This window comes from Cuculus canorus, chromosome 29 (genome assembly GCF_017976375.1).
Source record: "Cuculus canorus isolate bCucCan1 chromosome 29, bCucCan1.pri, whole genome shotgun sequence".
NCBI classification, from domain to species: Eukaryota; Metazoa; Chordata; class Aves; order Cuculiformes; family Cuculidae; genus Cuculus; species Cuculus canorus.
In genome coordinates, this window is record NC_071429.1 from 3,329,674 (window position 1) to 3,348,976 (window position 19,303).

General features: G+C 55.5%; 1 protein-coding gene across 5 annotated transcripts in view; it reads left to right on the forward strand.

The window, feature by feature from the left end:
- The window catches only part of LRP1 (LDL receptor related protein 1), an 88,738-nt gene that overhangs the window by 20,947 nt on the left and 48,488 nt on the right, over positions 1–19,303 (forward strand). For all 5 annotated transcript variants that reach the window (XM_054051258.1, XM_054051257.1, XM_054051259.1 and 2 more), the window contains exons 3-6: positions 4,053–4,190; positions 6,545–6,664; positions 7,543–7,671; positions 7,939–8,202. In XM_054051258.1, the coding sequence (XP_053907233.1) occupies positions 4,053–4,190; positions 6,545–6,664; positions 7,543–7,671; positions 7,939–8,202 (651 nt within the window). The remainder of the gene's footprint in view (positions 1–4,052; positions 4,191–6,544; positions 6,665–7,542; positions 7,672–7,938; positions 8,203–19,303) is intronic.

The window sequence follows — 19,303 nt, forward strand, 5'->3', positions numbered from 1 at the left end:
ATGCTGTCTATTATGTATGAGGTTTTCCTCCCTGGGGAATCCTTTGAAGTATTTGCTGGCTGTGCTCACGTGTCAGCTGAGCACCGGACGAGTTCCCTTTCTGAGCTCGTGTCTGCACGAGTAGCTCATAACAGCTTCTTGCCCAGTGAGTTTTTCACTCCATGGAGCTTTCCTGGGGAAAAACACTTGGAGAAGAGCCTCCACCCTGTTGAAAATCAAAGGAGATGAGGGGCTGTGAGAAATGAATTTGCCGTGACTGAGCTACAGCCATCATTTGGCCGCTGGATCCCGGCTGGTTGGGTGTCTGGAGCGCTCCCAGCTCCACTGTGATGCCCCAGGTTTGCTCGCAGTGGCACAGCCGAGCCGCTGGCGCACGGTTCTGTGGCTGTGTTACAGCAGCACCGTTTGCTTCCCTGGAGATGAATCTGTGGGTCCACAACCTTTGGTCGCCTGGATGTTTGCAAGGATTCAGCATCAAACAGTTCAAAGGTCCAGGGGTCCAGATCTCGCATCCCTTGTCTCGCCACCGCTGCCGATGGCTGTGCAAGCTCAGCTGTGCCTCACACCCGTCGTCTGCAGAACCCTCGCTCTCCTTTTCCTCAGGCCATGGGCAAGGAGCTGGAAAGCAGCAACGGCACCTACGGGACCTTCCGTGCCCAAGCTCAGCTGCTGGTGCTGCCGTCCATCCAGGCAGGATGAGCAGGACCGTCCATCCTGGCTCTTCCTGCCTGTTCCCTTCTCGCGTTCCCCTGCCTGTGTCTCCCTGGGCTTTTGCCAAACCAACTGCAGGCTGTGTTCACAGGAGGAAGAGCTGCTTTTCTTCTTTCCTTCTTTTTTTTTTCTGTCTCAAAGTGGTTTTTAGAGGTTAAAAATTCCTGTCTAATTCAGCTCCTCGGGGTGTACCACAAGCTTGTCACATGTAATAAATTGGCTCATTTATTAGCGCACCAACATAGTCAAAAGCAAACAAAGTGGCTTGTGGATTAGTCCTGCCCTGTTTGTAGTAAGTGTTTGATCCAGGCTCTTTGCAGAGGAATCGTGGACATGGCACAGCAGTTTTGGCTGATGAACTGTGCACTTTATTTCAGTGCTTTCACTCTTTCAGCCCATGTATTGATATTGCTTAATTAACCCTTAAACTGCAATTACTGGATGCCTAGATAGAACTGCTGCCCAGCCCTCCGCGAAAAACTAAAGCTGTAAAGCAGCACCTGGGGAGAATTTCTCCCAGGAATTATCTGCTGGGTGCCCTGGGCTGGGAAAGAGGAGAAACCCCCATCTCCCATGGCTGTGATGCTGGGAGTGCAGGGGCATACTGGGCATGCAGGGGAGTGACCGAGCAGCTGGAGCCCACTACATTGTGCTCTCTCCTGCAGGGAAGGGCACTGACGTGTCAGCAGCCCCGAGTGGGTCGCTTTGCACAGAGCGGACAAACGAAAGGGGATGATGAAGTTTTCACAGCGGCAGGCAGTGAACCTTTCTGCGTGGCGTGGAGGATGGGTGCAGGGCTTTTCGTGGGCTGCTCCTGCTGTGAGAGCCACCTGCCCGTTTCCGCAGGAGCCACAATGCACTGGCTGTGGGGTTGCTTGGGAAGCTTTTCTGCCGGACTTCAGTTCTGAATGGGCTTTGGATGGATGCGCAAAGGTGCCTGCTTGAGATGTGCTGAGGGTCTGCAAGCTGTGCATGATGTAATGCTTCTCTCCAAGGAGAGTTTAAGCTTATTTAGGACAAACTCCACTGGTGGAGTCTTAGATGAAGGTGACTGCTGGTCTCAATAGCTGTCTAAAATGGGACCATGCCTGGACACGGTGCTTGGCATGTGATGTGTTGCTGGTGCCCTTCTCAGTGCTCTCCTCGTGCTTCACCTGCTGTGAAGGACGAGGTGGTCCATGGGGAGCTCAGGGAGCTATTTCTGCCACCGTCCCTACTGCCAGCAGGGCTGATGTTCTGCCTGCCTTGCTCTGTGAGGGCAAGACATCAACAGCCACTGCCTCCCCGTCTTTGGGAAAAGGTGGCTGGAAAGCTGCCTGGAGGAGAAGGACCTGGGGGTGTGGATTGACAGTGACTGACCATGAGCCAGCAGTGGCCCAGGTGGCCACGAAGGCCAATGGCATCTTGGCTTGGATCAGACCCGGCGTGGCCAGCAGAGTCAGGGAGGGGATTCTGCCCCTGGACTCGGCACTGGGGAGGCCGCACCTCGAATCCTGTGTTCAATTCTGGGCCCCTCGCCCCAAGAAGGATGTTGAGGCTCTGGAGTGTGTCTGGAGGAGAGCAACGAAGCTGGGGAAGGGTCTGGGGAGCAAGTGTTATGAAGAGCAGCTGAGGGACCTGGGGGTGTTGAGGCTGGAGAAGAGGAGACTGAGGGAGACCTTATTGCTTTCTACAGCTGCCTGAAAGGAGACTGGGGAGAGGAGGGCGCTGGGCTCTTCTCGTAAGGACAAGGGGGAATGGCCTCAAGCTGCACCAGGGGAGGTTCAGACTGGACATCAGGAGAAGATTTTTCACAGAAAGGGTCATGGGGCCCTGGCAGAGGCTGCCCAGGGAGGGGGTGGAGTTCCCATCCCTGGAGGTATTTAAAAGACGGGTGGACGAGGTGCTCAGGGACACGGTTTAGTAGCAGATGGGGATGCTTGGACTCAGTGGTCCAAGAGGTCTTTTCCAACCTGGTGGTTCTATGATTCTATGAAAACGAGGTTTTAGTGTTTTGATTGCGTGCTGCCGTTGACTCGGCAGAGGCGTGCTGGTGGCTCCAGTGAGAGCTGGCAAAGCGCTGCGTGCTCAGCCATAAAGTGAAACTTCGGTTTGGGGCCAGGAAGGAGAGTAAAGAAGAACCTGTGGAGGGGACTGGGCTTTGCAGAGTGCTCTGCTCTGCATGCCATGCAGTGTCGGTGACCTCTGACACCAGCCCATGCCGTGCCAGCACTGCACCGGCACTTGCCATCCATGCATCCTCCTCTGCCAGCCTGGGCTGGAGCGGTGCTGAAGCCAGGACGTTCGTGGAGCTTTTAGCAGGGTTTCAGGGTGTTAATCGATTTACGGTGTATTTTGTTGTTTGTCTCAAATGCCATCCTTCTTTTCAGAGGAGCTTAAAATTAAAGCCTGGCTTCCTTGTAATTTTTCTAGTTAAGAATGGAGATTAAGTCTCCTTGTGTCACATAGCCCTGGTTCTTAACGACCCCCCGCGAGCCTGCCTGCACCGCAGCCGCTCAGCCCAGAGCCTGCTGGCACCTAAGAGGGGTGCTTGGAAGTCTGGAGGGGCTTTGGAATGCTTGGAGTGCTGGGCACTGCCTGCCCCCATGGGATCTCAAAAAAGGGTGCCCGGGGCTCTTGAGGGTCAGGGCCACCTCCCTCCTGGGACCTCAGCGCCGCTTGTTCCTGAGGGTGGGCTGAGGGTCCCTGTCCACCCTAAGTCTCCTTCCTTTTTGCATGATGATTCTGCTCAGGACATCATTTGCATGATGATTCTGCTCATCTGCCTCTGTGGAGGCGATGGGAAAGGGAAAGTTCACTCCAGTCGGGTCATGCTTTTCCTCCCTGGAGAGCAGCGCCTGCAGCTTTGAAAGGGAAATCCAGTGTCTGTTAATGAGCTTCCTCCAGGGAGAGCTCAGGATGCTGAGGGAGCAGAACCTGGCTTGAGCCTTTTCTAGGCTGGAGCTGCCGTGGGAGCCGAGAGGATTTGGGGTGGCCTTGCTGGGTGGGTGCTGCTCTGGGGGGAGTCCAAACCGAGGAGGATTTCCCCTGTGTCTGGGCAGAGGAAATCAGGGCACGTTCACACCAGCACAGTGAACGCCTGCTGTCGCCTGCTGCAAAAGCATTCCCATGAACATCCCGGTGAACACGAGGTTCTTTGAATCCCCACGCTGACCTGAACAGCCTTACCCGCAGCCTCTCTGTGTGAGGCCACGTCTGGCGAGTTGACAATCGCTGCTGGAAGCCACGGCAGCAGGGGGGGAAACCAGAGTTCCTTGGACGTTTTGGGTGTTTCCTCTGGGTGAAGGGAAAAGCTGTAACGTTTGCCCCACGGTGATGCCTCTGCCTTTGCTGTCTTGCAGGTCCGCAGAGCAAGGTGTCGCGGTGCCAACCCAATGAGCACAACTGCCTGGGCACCGAGCTGTGCATCCACATGAGCAAACTGTGCAACGGGCTCCACGACTGCTTCGACGGCTCTGATGAGGGGCCGCACTGCCGGGGTAGGTGTCCGGCAGTCACAGAGGGGCTGTGGGGAGACGGCTCCCATGCAGAATGCTGCTCTTGCCTCCCTTCCTCCCCAACCACGGGAAAAAACACGAGGTCCTGGTTTGTGCCTGCTTTCTGGCTGCAGGGTGTGAGCCCCACATTGGTTCTGTTTAACGGCCCCAGCTCCCGTCTCCCGTCCGAGTCAGCTCAGCGCTGGCCGGTGGCAGAGCCAGAGATTAGCCAGAGCCGCTTGCAAGTGAAATGCCCATCATTCCTGAGCCTGCAGGCCATTAAATAGCTGCATTGTCTCCTGGGTTTAAAAGCTTGGAGCCTGGGGTTCAGATAAGAGATACTGGTATGTTTTTTTCCTAATTTTCAGGAGCTTTGTCCCCCTCCTGGTCTGTCTCTGGCTGCTAATCCTGCTGGAAAACTCTCCCTAAATCAGTGTGCGCTGGTTTGCTGGTGGCAGATTAGTCGCTCAGGAACGCGTGTCCTGGGTTGACCCTCACACTGGGTCTCTGCAGGCTCTGAGCGAGCAGAAAATAAGCTTTTCTCGTGCTTTTCTCCCAGCCCTTCCTCTGCCTGAGGCCAGGGGCTCCTGCCTGGAACAGGCTGTGGGACACCCTGCCCCAGGGGCTCCCATGGGAGGAGTGCAAGGCAGCTTCTGCAGCTGTGCCCAAGCTGATAATTAATATTTTGCTAATAGTTCTCATTACTCGAAAGGGATCTGATTTTTCACAGCTGGGCAGCACGTGACCCATGCACACGAGGCAAAGGCTGGGTGCGGGCAGATCCCGTGTCGGGGCAGTTGCTGCTCACGGGTTTGGGCACGCTGGGGCCGTGAACTCTTGCCGGTACTTGAGTTGGATGCCGAGGTCGCCCCTGCCCACCCTCCAGCGATGACATTGCTCGTGGTGCCGCCCTGGGGAGGCATTTCCTTACAGCCCCACACCCTGCCCACCTCCACCCTGCACCTGGGGGGATGAGCTGTCACCCCAAGCTTCACGCTCCAGTTGCTGGAGCATCGCCTGGTCCTGTTCTGCTCTGCAGCGGGCGAGAGGTGAGATTTGTCCCACAGAGCTGTCCCTCTACAGATAAACCAAGAAGCTGTGAAGCCCCCGCTCCCTTGCTTAAATCTCTGGGGTGGGAGTGCCATTACAGCCTCTTCCCCACGTTGTCCCCTTCTGGCATTCTAGGGGAGGTCTTTTTTTTGGGTGCCTGCTGTGCTTTAGCCGAGAGATGGGAATCTGAAATGAGTGGCTGGGACTGTCAAAGCCGATAAACCTCGTTAGCAACTCAGCCGGGCCCTGCCTGCCTTATTAAATGGTTCCACATGCGAGGGGCAGGGTTTTTGCAGCGCCTGGATGCTGCTGCCCTGTCCAGCCCCGGCTGCGAAGAGGGACGTGGAAAGGGCTGCATGGTTTTGGTTTGCAGAGGCTTGTGGCTGGTGCCTGTGTTTCCCCTCCACCAGCAGATTTGCTGGCACTCATTTCAACTCCCTGTGAGCACCCAAGTGACCGAGTTGGGCAAGAACAGAGTGGAGGGGAGGAAATGAGACCCATCATAAACCATCCCCAGCAAAGGGGTTGACCGTGCGTCCCTTGCAGCAGGCTGAGGAGGCCCCATGCTAAATGACCTCGATGGAGTTGGAAGCTGGTGCTGGTCATCGAGGGAGGGAGGCAGCCTGGCCTCCTCCTGCCCCGCTGATGTTTGTTACAACCGCTAATGGGAATGAAGCAGCAGAAGGCAGTGAGCCAGGCGGTCACATCATAGAATCATAGAGTAGTTTGGGTTGAAAGGGACCTTAAAGACCATCTAGTTCCAACCCCCTGCCACGGGCAGGGATATCCCACTGGATCAGGAGCTCCAAGCCCCATCCAACCTGGCCTTGAACACCTCCAGGGATGGAACAGCCACAAATTCCCTGGGCAACCTGTTCCAGTGCCTCGTCACCCTTATGGTGAAGAAATTCTTCCTTATGTCTAGTCTAAATCTGCCCCTCTTCAGTTTATACCCGTGATCCCAGCTTTGTCCCAGTGCTGCCCAACCCTGGCCCTGATGCTGGTTCTGGCACTGGGATGGTGCTGCCCCTGCACGGACGTGGGCTCTGGGCTCTTCAGTGCCACTGGCTGCTTGCCCGAGTGCTTCTCCGCTCCTGTCCCACGGCTTCTCTGGCACAGAGCGGGCTCCACGCTCCCTGCTGCCCTGGTTAGAGGAAAGCTGCTGCAGATAAGCTCGCCGCAAAGTCTCTGTGGGATACATGGCCCCCAGGGTACCTCAGAGCCAAGTACGTCCTGTCCCTCACCTGAGTGTCCCTGCTTGCACGTTGGTGATGTTTTTCTCTCCTCCATATTCCCTGTCTCCTCAGAACAATTAGCAAACTGTACGGCCCTGGCCTGCCAGCACCACTGCGTGCCGACGCTGAGCGGACCAGCCTGCTACTGCAACAACTCCTTCCAGCTGGCCGAGGACAGGACGAGCTGCAAAGGTCAGTACGGGGTGGGCAGAACCGTAACCCCGACACGGTGCTGGTGGCTCTTCTGGGCTGCAGCCACTGCCACCGTCTTGGCAGCCGTGCTGGGGCTTGGCCCTGCGGCTGAAGGGACCTGGAGCTCAGCAGATTCTGACTTCCAGAGGGGAACACGGGAGCTGGCGGGGTGGGGCTCTGGGGCTGTTACGTGGATGCAGCTCCTGGAAGTCCAAGTGAGAAGTATTGTGAGGGAGTATGGAAAAGGCTTTGCCTTTGTGTATGGTGTCAGAGGCCATCACTGGGCTTGGACGTGCTCCGATGTCCATGCCTTAGAGCATGCTGGAAAATAGGAGAGGGTTAGGGAGGACTGGATCAATATGATGGCTGCAAACAAGATTGGAAGTGAGAGATTGCAGTGGCCCCATCTCTTTATTCATCTGAGCAGAGGTGAAAGGGTCCTTTATCAGCTTCTACATGCACCTCTCGGGCACGAGCTCTCCGATGGAGACTGCTCTTTGATCTAGCAGAAGAAAGAGCTGCGTGCAAGCCAGGGGTTTGGAAGCTGAAGATTAGAGAAATTCAGGCTGGAAATTGAGGCGCAGATTTTGCAGAGCAGGAGGGAGGGGCAGTGGGTAATGAGGCCTTGAAGAGGCTCAGCTGAGAGGCAGGGATTGTCCTGCTGCTGGAGCAGAAAGCTGGGGGCTGCCTGCAGGTGTTACATGGTGATGTTGGCCAGGTGTTCTGCTGGAGGCTGTTATCACTGCCCCTTCGGCTTGGGGATCACATTCTCCCCAGCAGCTCAGCCTTGGAGAAGATGGGGAGCCTTCATTCCTTTTTAAGGCAGCTAAGGAGAGCTTTTGTTAGTCTAGACCTTGGGGTTTTGCCTTCTTTTCCAGACTTTGATGAATGCACCATCTATGGGACCTGCAGCCAGACCTGCACCAACACAGAGGGCTCCTACACGTGCAGCTGTGTTGAAGGGTACCTCTTGCAGCCTGATAACAGATCCTGCAAAGCAAAGAATGGTGAGATCCTTGACAGGAGAAGTGCTTTGCTTCTGGGCAACTCCACAAACTGTGTCCTCTTGCCATGTGTGTACCCCTGCTCCGGGTACCTCACTTCATGGTGCTCTTTCCTGAGGACTGTTCTGTGCTACCACCTTCTCGCGTGTGTTGGGCTGCGTGCTGTGGTCGTGTTATCACGGAGCAGAAGGGCTGGACTGATACAGCTTTGCAGCCATGGGCTTTGGGTGCTCTGCCATGACCACCCTTCTCCCTTGCTTTCTCTGCCAGAGCCTGTAGACCGTCCTCCTGTGCTGCTCATCGCCAACTCCCAGAACATCCTGGCCACCTACCTGAGTGGAGCCCCTGTGCCCAACATCACCCCTACCAGCGCCAAGCAGACCACGGCCATGGACTTCAACTACGTGGAAGACACGGTGTGCTGGGTTCACGTGGGCGACAGTGCCTCCCAGACCGTCCTCAAGTGTGCCAAGATCCCCAACCTGAAGGGCTTCGTGGAAGAGCGCTCCATCAACATCTCCCTCAGCCTCCACCGTGAGTGCCTGCTCCCTTTGGACCTTGCTCCCAGTCCTTTCTCCCTATCTCCCTGCTACAGCCTGAGCCTCTCCAGCCAGAGATGGGTGAAGCAAGGATGTATTTTGGCAGGAGGCAACTTTCCACGGGGCCGGGCACCGAGGCTTTAGCACAAACGTAGCTTTTGGCTTTCCTTTTTCTACCCTCTCATTATTTCTAGCTAGTTTTGTGGTTTCTTTGTGTGCGTTTGAGAAGAAGTGATACAGCGAGGGGCTGTTACAGTACTTGCGCTGCGGGTTTGGGGACAGCAGTTCTCGTTGCTTCCTCTTCTGGTTTTTGCCTATGTTCTCCTGGCCAAACCAGGCGTTGGTCCCCACCCCAAGCAACGATGGAGAACAAAATTCCAACTCAAAAGTGCCTCCCATCGGGCGGCTGCGTGAGTCAGCGCTGTGAGTGGCGGATGGTGGCTTCATTCCCTTTTGTCTCTGGCTGTAATGAGTGCGGTTGCAGCTCCGTCTCCTGTTTGGGCGCGCTGGTCCCAGTTCAGCAGTCGGAATGGGAAGGAGAATTACCTACTGGGATTTCAGTGTTCTTTGGCTCAGGCCCGTGCCTGCTCTCCTGAGAATCTCGGCTCGCTGAGGGGTCCTGGCAGAAGCTGTGGGCTTCGAGGAGCCTTTTCCGTGCATTCTCATGGGCCCAAATGTGGAGCAGTGGGGCTGGTGGGGTCCCCTGAGAGGAGAGGTGGGTGGCCGTGCAGTCAGGGTGTGGGAAACTGCTCCTGGTTTTGCACTGTCACTGACTTAATCCTCTGAAACCACAGACCAAATCAGTCAAGACGTGATTGGGAAGATCTGGTGTTTGTAGGGTGTCTTCATCAGGCTTTGCAGCCCTTAAATCCTCCCACTGTCTTTTGCCTCTTGGAGTTAGGGGTGCTTCCAGGGGGATTCTGTCCGCACGATGCCTGATGCGGGAGGGATACCCTTCTTCCGCAGGTACGCAGGACCTGTGTGATGAGCAATAGCTAAGTTAGCAAATGAGGTTGAACGTGTACGAACGGATCTCTGCAAATGAGTAAAGGGCTTGGATGGATCTTGGAGCTGAGGGTGCTTCTCTGCTGAGGGCGATGTCGCGGTGCCCCGGGTGCCGAGGGGGAACTGGCCGGAGCATGGGGCACGTGCCAGGAAGCTGATGGAGACCCGTTGGCCCCTGCCACCCCGGAGCCGGCTCCAGCCGCTGCGCCCAGCCGAAGGTGTGCGCAGCAGGGTTCGTTTAAGCTTGTACTTTATTTTTAGGGCTGTGTGTATTTTTAGGGAGAGGCCTCACCCTTTGCTCTTGCAGGCAATAGTCTGAAATTGAGCAGAACAGGGCTCAGGTCTGCTCTCTGCTCCCTCCCCAATGGTTTAAGGAGTTTTCTGCTTTTATGTGTTTCTGCTGGTTCCTTTCTTAAGGCTTCCTCAAGCTGAGCCTGGTGTCCTCATAGCTGACTGGAGGGGCAGGCAGCAGTATCGTGTAAAGCTCTGGCCATGCACTTCTCCTTCCCATCAAGCTTGGTTTCACCGTTGTAATTTCCCACCAGTGAGAGTTGCAGTGGATGCTGTGGTTTGTGGATGGCGCGTGAACCGTGAGCTGCATGGGAAGGGGAACTGCTGGAATTGCTGGTAGGAGGTTTCGGGGTAAAGTCAGCCTGGATGACTTTCTGCAGCCAGGGCCTCGTGCTAGGAGGGTTCTGAGCTTCCTGGGGTGCCTTCTCCTCGTTGTGGACGGTGTGAGGCTGTGGGTGCAGCAGCAGTGGGGTTTGGAGACCCATCTCTTGGATCACCTGACTGTGGTGGGGACATGTCAGTGCTGGAACGGGATCTGCAGCACCGACCGCTGCCCCTGCTGCCTGACTGCCATCCCCAGACAAGACCGATGACCTGGCAGGCTTTTGGGGCAGTTTGGGTTCCTCCAGCTTGGCAAAGTTAATCTGAGACATGACCCTTTAATTGTGGTCAGGAGAGGAAGGGAGCTCGTGCTAAGAGCGTGTTCAAGGCCAAACAAGAAAAGGTGCCTTGCTTTGCTTGACCTCCTTATCGATTGCGATAGCTCTGGATGGGAAGCTGACCTGGATGAGAAAGCACCTGCCCTTTACCCGGGATGAGGGGAATGTTCCCGTGTGCAGGGAAGGAGGGACCCGCAGCTCCTGCGTGTGGTCTCTGCTGTGGTTGGGTGGCGTCTCCTTGCAGAGGGGCTGTGGCAGGGTCTCTTCTCCAGTGTGCAAGCGTGAAATGGCCTCAAGTTTGGGAGAACCTTAACATGCTTGGGCTCTGATTTTCAGCCCCGAGACGTGGGCTTGTGGTGTGGTTGAGCCATCGGCCTCCTGCCTATAGACTATGTCCTGGTGGGTCCCTGCTGCCAGGCCAGATGCTGTCTGGGAACACTGTGGTGGCACTAACAATCCAACATGCCTCAGTAGGAGCAGAACACAGCTCCTGTGGTCTCCTGGCAGATCTTCCTCCTGCCCAGGGAGAGTGGGCTCTGAGCATCTGCCCTGCCTTGGGGATGGTGGCAGGGAACACCTTCCCTATGAGGACAGGCTGAGAGACTTGGGGTTGTTCAGCCTAGAGAAGAAAAGGTTCGGAGGAGATCTTATAGTGACCTTCCAGTACCTCAAAGGGGCTACAAGAAAGCTGTGGAGGGACTGTTCATAAAAGCTTATGGTGATAGGACGAGGGGGAACGGGTGTAAACTGGAGAGGGGCAGATTTAGGCTTGATATAAGGAAGAATTTCTTCCCTGTGAGAGTGATGAGACACTGGAATGGGTTGCCCATGGATGTTGTGGCTGCCCCATCCCTGGAGGTGTTCAAGGCCAGGTTGGATGGGCCTTGGGCACCCTGATCCAGTGGGATGTCCCTGCCCATGGCAGAAGGCTTGGAACTAGATGATCTTTAAGGTCTCTTCCAACCCAAACTATTCTATGATTCTATGAACTGCAGCAGGGATGGTCTTGGTGGGTGCTGCGGGTGCTGCTCGTGGCAGCATGGGATGCAGAGGAGATGCCCCGGAGCGGGGCTTGTTGGCTACATGGCACCAGTTGCTTTTTATTCCCATTTCCCGAGGGAACAGTCCTTACTCAGTTCTGCCCTGTGCTCCTGGCAGGCTGTGCAGCTCTGTGCTGTGCTCAGCAGGTGTGAGGCTGCACTCGTGGCCGTGTGGCTTCGCCTGGGTTGCCATCGCTTGGTGACATGCAGGGAAATGTCTTTGCAGGGCAGGGATTGTTCACGAGCACAAACAAGCTGGAGAAATGAGTTTCCCCAGCCTTGTGTCCGATGCTGGGTTAGTGATGAGAAGATAATGTCACTCACCCGCTTCGTCTGTCAGGGCACTGGAGAGACCTGAATCCAATTAGTGGTTTTCCTCTTTATTTGCTTCTTTATGGCATTATCTGCTCACAGCAGGAGTGGGGCTTCCCTGGTGCCTGCTGCTAATGGGGCTTGGGTTGGCATCTGATGGGGGAAGGCTGATGCTGAAGGGCTGGGAATTAGCAAACCCCTGTCTGTCAGGGGTGCGTCTGGGCGATGGGATGGCACAACCCCGCTCCGACAGCAGCTCTGCCTCTCTGTCCCTGCTCCCTTCCCGCAGAGAGATTACTGTCACTGTGTTGTGGGAGGTGTGTTAAATGGATGCTGTTAACAGAGCTTGCCAAGACTCGCTGTACTCCAAAGCTTTGCTTTTCCCCGGCTCCTCGCACTGCTAAACCCTTTCTTCTGTCCGCAGCCTCGAGTATCGATGTGCTTTTTCATGGTCTCTGTCCCTTGGTTCCAGCTCTGTGCTGCCTGTGGGCATTTTTCACAGGCAGTGGTTTTCTCCATTGATCTGAGCTGGCTGGATCCCTGCCCCCGGGCCTTTTTATCAGCGACACTCTAAAAATCAGAGACTGGTGAAGTCTTCCATCTATTTCTTTTACACAAAACACCTCGTGCTGGAATTGAATTATTTCTCTCTGCCATCGGTCAGTGCTGACTGTGGTGGGTGGGAAGCCCGAGGCACCTCTCCGGCATGGGGGCAGCCAATCCCAGAGGGACCTGGACAGCCTGGAGAAGTGGAGCAGAGAGAACCTCATGAGGTTCAATGAGGCCAAGGGCAAGGTCCCACACCTGGGCAATCCCCGATTTCAGTACAGGATGGGGGATGATGGGATGGAGAGCAGCCCTGAAGAGAAGGACTTGGGGTGCTGATTGATGAGAAGCTCAACAGGAGCCACAATGTGCGCTCACAGCCCAGAAACCACCCGTGTCCTGGGCTGCATCCAAAGCAGCGCGGCCAGCAGGGAGGGAGAGGATTCTGCCCCTCTGCTCCTCTCTGTGAGACCTCATCTGGAGGATTGTGTCCAGTTCTGGAATCCTCAACGTAAGAAGGAGACGGAGCTGTTGGAACAGGTCCAGAGGAGGCTCCAAGGATGATCTGAGGGCTGGAGAACCTCCTGTCCGAGGACAGGCTGCGAGAGTTGGGGTTGTTCATCCTGGAGAAGAGGAGGCTCTGAGGAGATCTTATAGTGACCTTCCAGTACCTGAAGGGGCTCCAGGAAAGCTGTGGAGGGACTATTCATAAAGTCTTGTGGTGATAGGACGAGGGGGAACGGGGATAAACTGGAGAGGGGCAGATTTAGGCTAGACATAAGGAAGAATTCTTTCACCATGAGAGCAGTGAGGCACTGGCACAGGTTGCTCAGGGAGGTTGTGGTTTTCCCATCCCTGGAGGGGTTCCAGGCCAGGTTGGATGGGCCTTGGGCAGCCTGAGCCAGGGGGATGTCCCTGCCCATGGCAGAGGAGGGTGGAACTGGATGATCTTTAAGGTCCTTTCCAACCCGAACTATTCTGTGATTCCCTTGGGGCTGCTCCCTGGCTGCTGGGATCCTGTCCGAGCTCCCCGGGCTCAGTGCTGTGAGAGGGATGAGGCGCGAGCACACGTGTGATGGCGCGGGAGCGGTGCAGGGGAGGGCTCGTCCTTCGTGCCAGCGCTGAATTGCAACAAGGGGAACTTGTCTCCTTCTTCCTCCCTTTCTGCTCTCCGTCTCTCCTCTGCTCTATGTGAAAATCCAGCACTGTTTCTGACTGGGAGGATCCTGGCAGGCGCTGCACGTCCGCTTGCTCTCAAGGACGAGGAGGTGCATGCCTGTGCAGGGGCAGAGCAGCTCTCTGGAGCTCCGCTGGCTCTCAGCGTCTATTTGGACCAGTTGAGCATTGGTGGCTGGGGACCGGAGCAGGATTTGCTCCAAAGGGACAGAGCTCGTTTGCAGATGCAAAGGAGAGGAACCATCCCATCCTGCCTGTATGGGGCAGGCTCCTGCGGACCCTTGCTTGCAGTTAATCCTTGCCCTTCGTGGGCTTTCTGATCCTGTGGGTTTTCTCAACCAGATTCCAGCCTCCACGTGTTTCCCCAGACAAAGTTCTTGTTTGTTTGGAGTTGGGCTTCCAAAGAATTTCAAAGCAAAACAACACACCAAAAGAACCCCATCCCTGCTTCCAGGTCCTGGTGTGGCTCGATGCTCCCATCCGGTGCTGCCTCCCATCCTTTAGGTGCTGCCTGAGTCCTCAGGCATGGGCGTAGAGGTGGGGGTACGGCCTCTGAGCTTCTGCAGCGTTTATGTGAGTGCTGCGGTGGCAGCATGAAAGCCTCGGCTCCAGTGCACGGTGGTCGAGTGATGCTCAGCACTCAGGAAGGGCAGGAATTCCTTGCTTTTGCTACAAAAATGTACTGGCAAACATATGTCATGAGCTGAAACCTAGTGGCTCCCCTTCTCCAGCTCTTTCTCTTTCTCTTTTCCCTTTCCCAGCTGACTTGTGACTTTTTGTGCCGTTAGAACCCCGCTCTGTGGTGCTGGGTTTTGTTTTGCTGGATGCGGTTATTGTGCTGGGAGGTCACTGGTGCTCGCACTGCAAATCCACCACCCAGGAGCTTTGGTACCCCACAGTTTTGGGTCCCTCCCAGCACAGGGCGATGGCTTTGGGTTTGCCGACATCCCGGTAACAGAGCTGGGGCCGTGGTGGTCGTGCCCCGGCGCTGCCAGGCAGAGCGGGCAGGAATGTTGTCTGCTCGGCAGGACATGGCCAGGGCTGCTGGGAAAAGCCTGTGGAGGTTCCTTGATTTATTATTTCTTGGTTTAAGGTTTGTTGTTTTCTTTTTCTTTTATAAAACAAGCCCCCAGGAAGGGATTTGAAATATCGGGACATTTGATTCCAGGCGCGTTATAAACCCTAAACGATAGCAATCTGGCTGTTATTAAAATACCTTTCCGGACAGCATCTATCTAAACAAGCCCATCGAGGAGATTGTTTTCATTGACTCCGTTTCAGCCCTGTTACTCGTAATGACCTGCGCTGCTGCCAGTGAGCAGAAGAGCTATAGGGTTTGGGACAAATTGATTTCAGGGAGATGTTGCTCTGCAGTGGAATCCAAGTACATATCTTTCCCCACTTTGCATGGAAAGCTATTTTTCTTCTTTGCTGCCTCATCCTAGCCAAGAAAGAGGCTCTGACATGAACTTACTTGGCAACAAAGCAGGATGATTGGTAATTTCATCTGCTGATTCTTTTCTTTTCTTTTTAACTGTTTGTGACTATTTTCATAGCAGCGAGGGATGGGGCCAGGGTGCTCACACCAGCATATGGCTCTCTATGTTGGAGAGTATGACGGCTGCGATGATTTTAATCTGTGTGTCTGCTGGTCTCTGTTCAGCCTGAAGGCAGATCTGCTGCAAAGACGCTCAGGACTGTTCCGCAGCTCTCCCTGGCTTTAATTACCCCTCAGTGTTTCTCCATGTGTGGGATGGGGATAAAGTCCCCAATGGGATGAACACCCCCCCTCCAGTGCAGGGTGAGCTGGGCTGGGGTGGTTTCTGGTCCTTTCCAAGGTTTGCTGAGTGGTTTGGGAGTTGCAGCATCCCCATTCCAGGAGGGGATGGCTCTGCGATGCTCAGGCTGGGCCAGATCTGCTGCTCAAGCTGCTGTCTCCCTGCCTTGTGGCCACTCTGATCCCAGAGATGCGGTGCCCGAGCAGGGAAGGCTTCTCTCTGCTTCGCCATCCCTGGGCAAAGGGAGCCCTGTGCAGTGCCCCAGTGCGAGAGTCGCTCCCCCTGGAGTGCTCCTCTCCGTCTTCCCCCACCAGTCCTGAGGTGTCGACCGTGGCATGAGCTGCGTTCCCATGTTGCTGGAGACAAAAGGGTGAAATTCATGTCCTGCATAATTGAGATCCTCTTGTGCCCAGGGGCGGCTTTGATTCCAAATGGGCAGGAGCGTGTTTGTCCTGCACGCATCGGTCCCGCAGCACTGCTGCCCTGCTTGTGCCAGGTTCTCAGTGTTGTGGCCGGGATCGTCTCTGCTCAGACTGGCCCCTCGCCCCCCAAAATCATCCCGGTGACAGTTCCTGGGGCTCCCGCCGAGCCTGTGTCTCTCTCCTCTCATCCAGAAGGAAGCCAAGCTCCCTGTCCCTCTCTCAGCCTCTGCTGAATATTTTTGCCCGTGGAACGGCCTCATTAAGGCAGAGTAATTAGCGATCCCTTGGCTGCCCTCCATGCAGCTGAGATGGAGCTCGCTCCATCAGTATTCCTGTTCTTCCCACCTCCAGAGCTGCAGCCGGGCTCCTGCAGGGATGCTGCGGGCTGAGCGCCGCTATGGGGAGGGGTGCAGGGTGACAGAATCCTGCCCAGTGCATCCCCAGCCCGGGACGCCAGGGGTTGAGGCATGGGGGCTGCACGAACCGGGGGTCTGGGCAGCCTGGGGCTCCCTGGGGATGCTGTGGCATCCTCCGTTCCATGGCATTTGCTCCTCCTGTCCCCAGCTCCGACCGGGCTGCGGGTTTCTCCCACGACACCCAATGACTGGGGGGGCTATGCGGCCTCGGGATGGGGGGCAGCTTTCCCTCCTGGGGGGGTTCAGCTTGCGTGGGCGTGGGCGCAGAGACCACAGGGATCCTTCCAAGTGTGGAGTCAGACATCCTGGATGCCGGCCACCGGCTTCCACCCAGCGGTTCCTCCTCCGAGCCAAACAGCCTAACAGAAGGGGGGTAAATTTATTTATTTTTCAGCCTGGTTTTCTAAGGAAGCAGAGCCGGGGTGGTGGCAGTGGTGGTGTGTGCTGGGGTCTGTCCCATCCATGCTTCTCTCCTCCACATCTTGGAGCTGGCAGCCAGGCTGGAGGTGGCAGCTCGGCGCACAAGGAGGTGTCTGTTCCTGGGAGCCGGACCCTCTAGGGGCGCGGGGTGCCTGTGTGGCCGGCGCCCGGCAGGGCTGGAGTTTGTCTTCATGCCTGTCCTGTTAACACACTTCTAATTACGGAAGATTGTCCCCAGGAGCAGTGTTTATCCATGGGGCGCGCTGCTGTTACAGAGCTGGTCTTGTTCTCCGGGGCAGAGGATGTCTGCAGGGGGAAGAGGCAGAAATTCCTCCAGATTATGGTATTATGTAAATGTATCAAATGGATCATTCCCTATAAAAAGGAAAGTAGGAAACCAACGTATTTGAGAAGCCCTGAGGACCGCATTCCTGACGAGCCTCCATTCCTCTTCTGGAGGCGTTTTTGAACCAAAACATTCGGCAGCTTTTCCAAGCTGTTTTCCGCAGGAGCTGCATGTCGCTGGCTCGCCCGGTGCCCGGTGCCGCGGGGCAGGCGGTGCAGCCACCCGCCCCGGCTTCTCTCTGGGTGGCAAGTTGGAGGCAGCCCCTTCACCCCTTGGGCTCTGCTGGCGTGGGTTTGCTGGGAGCAGGAGGACACGGCGCCAGCTGCCCTGCGAGGATGCTCTCGGGGCAGTTCCTCTGCTTCCAGTGTGGCATGGACGGGCAATTCTGGTGCGGTGCTTGCGTGGGCTGAGGGCTGTGGTTTTATGGGGCTGTCACTGCAGCCCAGATGCCGTAGGCACTGGATCAGTGCTGGGGCTGGTGGTGTTTTTTTTTTTTCAAAAAAGGGGTTGTTCTTAGTAGATATACTTGGACATAAATATTCTTTGTTTAAAAACAATGTGCAAATGTCGGTCCAACTCTTTAATCTACCCCCTGTGCTGTGGCAAGGGTGGAAATACGCCTCAGCCAGGTGAGGAGCAAGGATCTTTGGTGACAAAGCTCTGCGCATGGTGTTGGGAAGCGGTGGTGCTTTCAGCTGCTTCAAAGATGATTCTTGCAAGGAGGGTCCCCAGCAGGGCGAGGGCTTGGACCTCTCCTGACCAGTGTACCTGTCCTGCCCTACTCCACGGGGAGTGCTCCCTTCAGGAGTAATGGAGGAGTGAGTGGGATTTTTTTTTCCAGACGGCTGCAGCGCGGAGCACCGATTTCCAAATTCTTTGCCCCTTCACCAGTGTAGGTGGTTTCTCTTCTTCCGTGCTCAACCGTGCAAGAGGCAGGGTGAGCTGCTGAGCTGCAGGCATCTGAATTGCAGCTGTTTTAGAACGGTGTCGAAATCCATGTTTTAGTCTGAGAGAAGATTGCGCGTTTCCTTCCTCCTTGTGTCAGGCCACAATTGATGTATTTGCAGACTGCACAACAACTGATTCATGCAGAAGAAAGTTATGTGCTGGGTCAGCAAAGCTCGTTCCCCAAAAAACCCACAGCCTTGCGGTGCTTGACTGGTCGTGGGGTAAATCAGATGCTCCGTGGCTTGGGTGAAGGGAGGGAGAACCCAGGCTGGAGCTCCTGTGGATGGCCACGGCGCTGATGACCCACTTGGGTCAAGGAGCTCTTTGCATGGGACAAGGTGCTACCAGCCCCACGAAGCACAGGATGAAGTTGGAACTGTAAAGGGGAGAGATTGTTGCTGAGAGTGCCTGGGAAGACTTTAAGAGTTGGCAGGACCAAGAACTTCTGAAGCTGAATGCTTCTGCTGCATCTTAGGCCAATGGCTTTGCCCTAGTTGTGCCATGACAGATCTTGATCCAGTGCTGGAGGAGTCTAGGCTGGAAGGGACATGTGGGAGCCTTCTCCTCTGACCCCAGAGGCTGCTGTAGCTTCTTCCACTGGTGACCATGAGAAGGAAAAGGGAAAATCCAGGCACGATTTGACAAAGATTATTTCGTGGCAGGGACCTCAGCAAAAGCTTGAGTAAGATCACTTGGTTGAGCGTGAAACCAGGAAACATCTGTGCGGGGTGGGTTTCGGAGTTTGCTGAAGTTGCCAGCCCTTGTTGAGCAATGTGCCATTTGCGTGATGAACTTCTTGGTGTCCTCTCTCCCTCCTGTCCTCCCTTTTATCCACCCTCTCCCCACAAGGAAGGCTTCAACTAGCGGCGTTCCCAGCCAGCGCCTCTGAGCCAGGCTGGCTGGCACGGACCACAGCTCATTGGCCTGGTGAGATTGGTTAGCGTCTTCCAGGAAGAGCCTTTACAGTTGACATTCCCTGTTCTCTGCCCCCACAAGCTAATTTTCAAACACTAGCAAATAAATCAATCTTGGGAAATGAGTTTTGTGTGTTGCAATTGCCTGCAACGCCCAGCGATGGTTGAGCAAGGAGGAGGACTTGACTCTGGGATGGAGATATGGTGGGAGGGATGCACCCACCAAGCAGCCCCTTCCACAGCTGGGAGGAATGAGCACTTCCCTGGCTTCTGCCTTCCCTGAAAGTTGTTCACCAGACCCTCTTGTGCCCAGGAACAGGCTGGTCCCTGCAGGAGCTCCTAGGCTGGGTCCTTGTGGATGTCTTGCTGGTCATGGGTGGCTGTGGCAGTGCTTCCCGGAGCTCTCTGCCGGGGTACACGCAGTTGCATCCCTTCCTCCTCCCCTCTTCCAAACCCAGTGGTGACTGGGGGAGAGCTCTGTGCGGGCTAACACGAGGGGGTATAAATAGACATTTGCTAAATTAGCTTCCACTGAAAGTCCAAGAGGAAATCCAGGTTTAGCCGAGGCTAAAAGAAAATGCTGAAAATAATAATAATAATAATAATAGTAATAATAATAATAATAATAATAAAACTGTTTCCTGCAAAGGAGGGAGAAGGATGGTGAGCAAAGAGAGAAGGAACGAGCTGAAAAACAAAAGCCTTTGAGGAGGGTAATGCTTTCCAGCTGCAAAAATACAGCCGGGGAGAAGAGCAAGTGCTTGCGTCACTGCAGCTCCTTGGCCCCGCGCTGCCCTGCTTGGGGCTGGGGCCCGGCCGGGAG